This window comes from Aplysia californica, unplaced genomic scaffold, assembly GCF_000002075.1.
Source record: "Aplysia californica isolate F4 #8 unplaced genomic scaffold, AplCal3.0 scaffold01788, whole genome shotgun sequence".
NCBI lineage: Eukaryota > Metazoa > Mollusca > Gastropoda > Aplysiida > Aplysiidae > Aplysia > Aplysia californica.
This window is the reverse complement of record NW_004799058.1, coordinates 28,633-31,923: the sequence shown is the minus strand read 5'-3', so window position 1 is coordinate 31,923 and position 3,291 is coordinate 28,633. Positions and strand designations below refer to the sequence as shown.

The window sequence follows — 3,291 nt, the reverse complement described above, 5'->3', positions numbered from 1 at the left end:
ATATTATATCAGTTGGTGAGATCGTTCGTGGTGGAGGCTAGGTTAGGTTGATTTTAGTACGGTAAATTTATTAAGTTATAGGGGCAACTTGCACACAGTGACGGGCACACACGAAGAGGGAACCACTGCAAACGTAGCCGCATTAGTCGACCAAACACTCACAAAGAGAATTAGAGAGAGAGAGACAACCAAGCTAAAACTTATGCAAGGGGAGGGGCGGGAAACGCATTCAAATTCAAACCATTCACGGACGAAAAAGGGAACTAAAACCGTTCGTTAGTCAACAGAAGCCAGGACTTGGTGGAATGAAGGAAAGAACCAAAACAAAAAGAGTACAGGGATGCCAATAAAACTGGGAAGGAATCAAAGAAAGATGGACTGACGGAAGGAAGAAAGGGGAAAAGAAAACGACGTTCGTTGAGCGTCGACTTACGACTCTCGTCCTCGTCCCGGCTCGCGCGTTTGCCCAGGGCCGAGAACGGGAGGCTGGACTGAGTGCTCGAGCGGACCATGTTAGGCCCCGCCCCCACCGCGTTGGGCGGGGCGTAGGCCATAGGGTAGGTAAAGCGAGACGATTGGCTGAGAGTGGGGGAGGCTGGGACAGTGTGGGGGCCTTGGGGGCTGGCTAGCTGGGAGAAAGAGCCAGTGCGAGGGAGGTCCTCGCTGAAGGAAGAGTGTTTGGTTCTGGGGTAGGCGCTGTCGGACTTAATACTGTTGGAGCGCTGCAGCGCTTGAGAGGCAGAGGGGGAGGAGCCAGGGAGAGGGGGCGGGGTCATGTCCGCGTGGTGCGCCATCATCCGGGCGTTGGTCAAGGCGCGGGCCTGCTGGATCTGAGCCTGGATGTGGGGGTGGGCCAGAGACTCAAACGTCTCCGAGTCGGACATGGCGTGGGCGTGGAAGGGGTGGGGCGAGTGGGAGGGGGGCGGGCCGGGGGGCAGGCCCACACCGTTACTCGAGTGGGAAGATTTCAACCACATACTTCCTGGCCCCAGCGCGGCAGGGCTGCCGAGCGACGAGTTTCTGGGGCTGGATGCGAACTCCAGAGGCACGTAGTTTGAACCCGGTATCCGCGCGTGGAGCTCCTGGAGGTTGACGTAGTGACTGCTGGGCTTTTCCCCGCCCCTTGAGTACGTGGCGTGGGGGTTGGAGATGATAGTCCCGCCCACAGGACTGGGCGAGTCGCCCTGAGACTTGTTCAAGTTCCCCTTACTTCCGAACAGGCGGCGGCGTCCCAGAGAACTGGACTGGAAGTCTCGGTCCGTCTGCGTGCAGCCGGTGGACTTGCTCGGCGTGAGCCCGCCGTTTTTCTTCTTTCTATCCAGCGTGGAGGAGTTGTATCCCTCCACTAGAGCCATGTCCGGATTGATGGGTTTGCCGGCGGCGCTGGCCGGCCGGGGGATGTCGTGCACGGACCGCTGACCAGTGTCCACTCCGTGCTTGGCCAGACGGCTCCCCACAGCCGACGAGCCGTGACTCGAAGATTTGGAACTGCCGCCGCCATTCTTACTGCTACTCCCGGCGGAGGAGTTACTGGCGTTGCTAAGGGAGCGGCGGTACCCGAACTGAGTCCCAGCGCCGTTGCTTCCGGGGGGAGTTGCGTTCCCGCTGCGCGTGCCGCTTGTGTTGAGGCGCCGCATGCTCGCTTCCAGAAGGTGCGACTGGTCGGTGTTGGTCTCCGTGTCTTTCTTCATCCCGCCAACACCAGGCGCCGGAGAGAAAGACCGGTGAGGCGAGTCGTAGTCACCCTCTGAGTAGTACGCGTAATCTGGGTTACTCCCGTTGCTCATCTTTCTCAAAGAGCTGTACCCGCCCTCGCTACGAGAGGAAGGCCAACCGTAGCCGTAGCCGTAGTCGCTGGGGTCGCTACTCAGCAGTTTGTTAGGGTCGTTGCTAAGGAACTTTCCGGCTTGCGTCAGGGAGTACTTCCGTCCCCATCCACTTCCTATTCCGGAGTCGCTGTTGTAGTCAGTTCCCATAAACGCGCTGGTGCCCAGAGTGGGCACTCTCTTCCCAGCATACCCCGGGGGCGGTGGAGGGTGTCCCAGAGGTGGGGGGTGACCCGATGACCCCCCGTTGGTTCCGTAGCCCGCATGAATAGAGAGGATGTCTTTTGGGGTCCTTTTGAGGCTGTTGTAAGGGTTATCGGAGAGGGCCCCCTGGGAGGACCCCGTGAGGTTCTCGTCTGTGCTGATCTCAGCAATAGTGTCGCTGATCTCTCCGCTGCTGATAGAGCTGCTGTCGTCGAAGCTGTGGGATAGAGAGAATGACGAAATTTAATAAGGAATGTATGCTGTGGGATAGAGAGAGCGAGAGAGAGAGAGAGAGAGAGAGAGAGAGAGAGAAAGAAAGAAGGAAGAAACACGGACTGTTAGCTGTGGGATAGAGAAAATGAAGAAATATGTAATGTTAGCTGAAGGATAGGCAGAAGGAAGAAATACGGAATGTTAGCTGTGGGATAGACTGAAGGAAGGTTTAGTTTGAAATAGAAGAAATCCAACTCGTTCGTTTTGTTTGTGTGTGCACAAGAGAAGTACAAACACATAACAGCATTCATTTGATGCTCAATTGTTATTTCCCTACTCCCAATCTAATATAATAATAAATAGACTGCATTTATATAGCGCTCTATCCTATGAGTATAAGCTCTGAGCGCTTTACAACAATCACATGATCACTAAAACATAATACTTCATTCACGCAGGATAACAGATTTCACAGTAACAAGAAAGACCAGTTTAACAACAGACAGAAGAACCTTGTAGTCTCTTGTAGCCTGTGGTGTTTGTTTTTGTAAGAGTTTTACGGCGCTCGCAACTGCATAAGTGCCTGTGGTGTGACCCTGAAGAAACTTAGAAGACATTAACAATGACATGACATTACAGAGCAAGCAGAAGACGAGCACAATTGATCTGATATGGCGGTGACCTGACATACTGAGGGGTTTGGTGAGAAATGAACAATTATTGCAAAAATGTAAATTATGCAGTTTAAGTGTTATTTCAGGGGAACTCCCCTTCCTAACTTCTCTCATTCTCTCCCCCAGCTCTTTCTTTCCCTCCCCACACTCTCTCTCTCTCTCTCCCTCTCTCTCTCTCTCTCTCTCTCTAAGGTTTTCAAAACGTCTATCACTGTCTCTATCTCAAACACTGTCTGTCTGCCTGCCTGCCTGTCGGTGGTCTCCCCCCCCCCCTCTCTCTTTCTCTCTCTCTCTCTCTCTCTCTCTCTCTCTCTCTCTCTCTCTCTCTCTCTCTCTCTCTCTCTCTCTCTCTCTCTCTCTCTCCATGTCTCTCT

General features: G+C 53.8%; 1 protein-coding gene across 1 annotated transcript; it reads right to left on the bottom strand.

The window, feature by feature from the left end:
* Positions 1-233: 233 nt before the first annotated feature.
* LOC101849750 (neuron navigator 2) lies at positions 234-2,251 on the bottom strand (the record flags this gene model as incomplete). The annotated part of the gene is given in 1 exon segment (XM_013090990.2): positions 234-2,251. A coding segment is annotated over 1 exon segment (1,988 nt), but the record flags the coding sequence as incomplete, so codon positions are not given.
* Between the last annotated feature and the right edge of the window lie 1,040 nt (positions 2,252-3,291).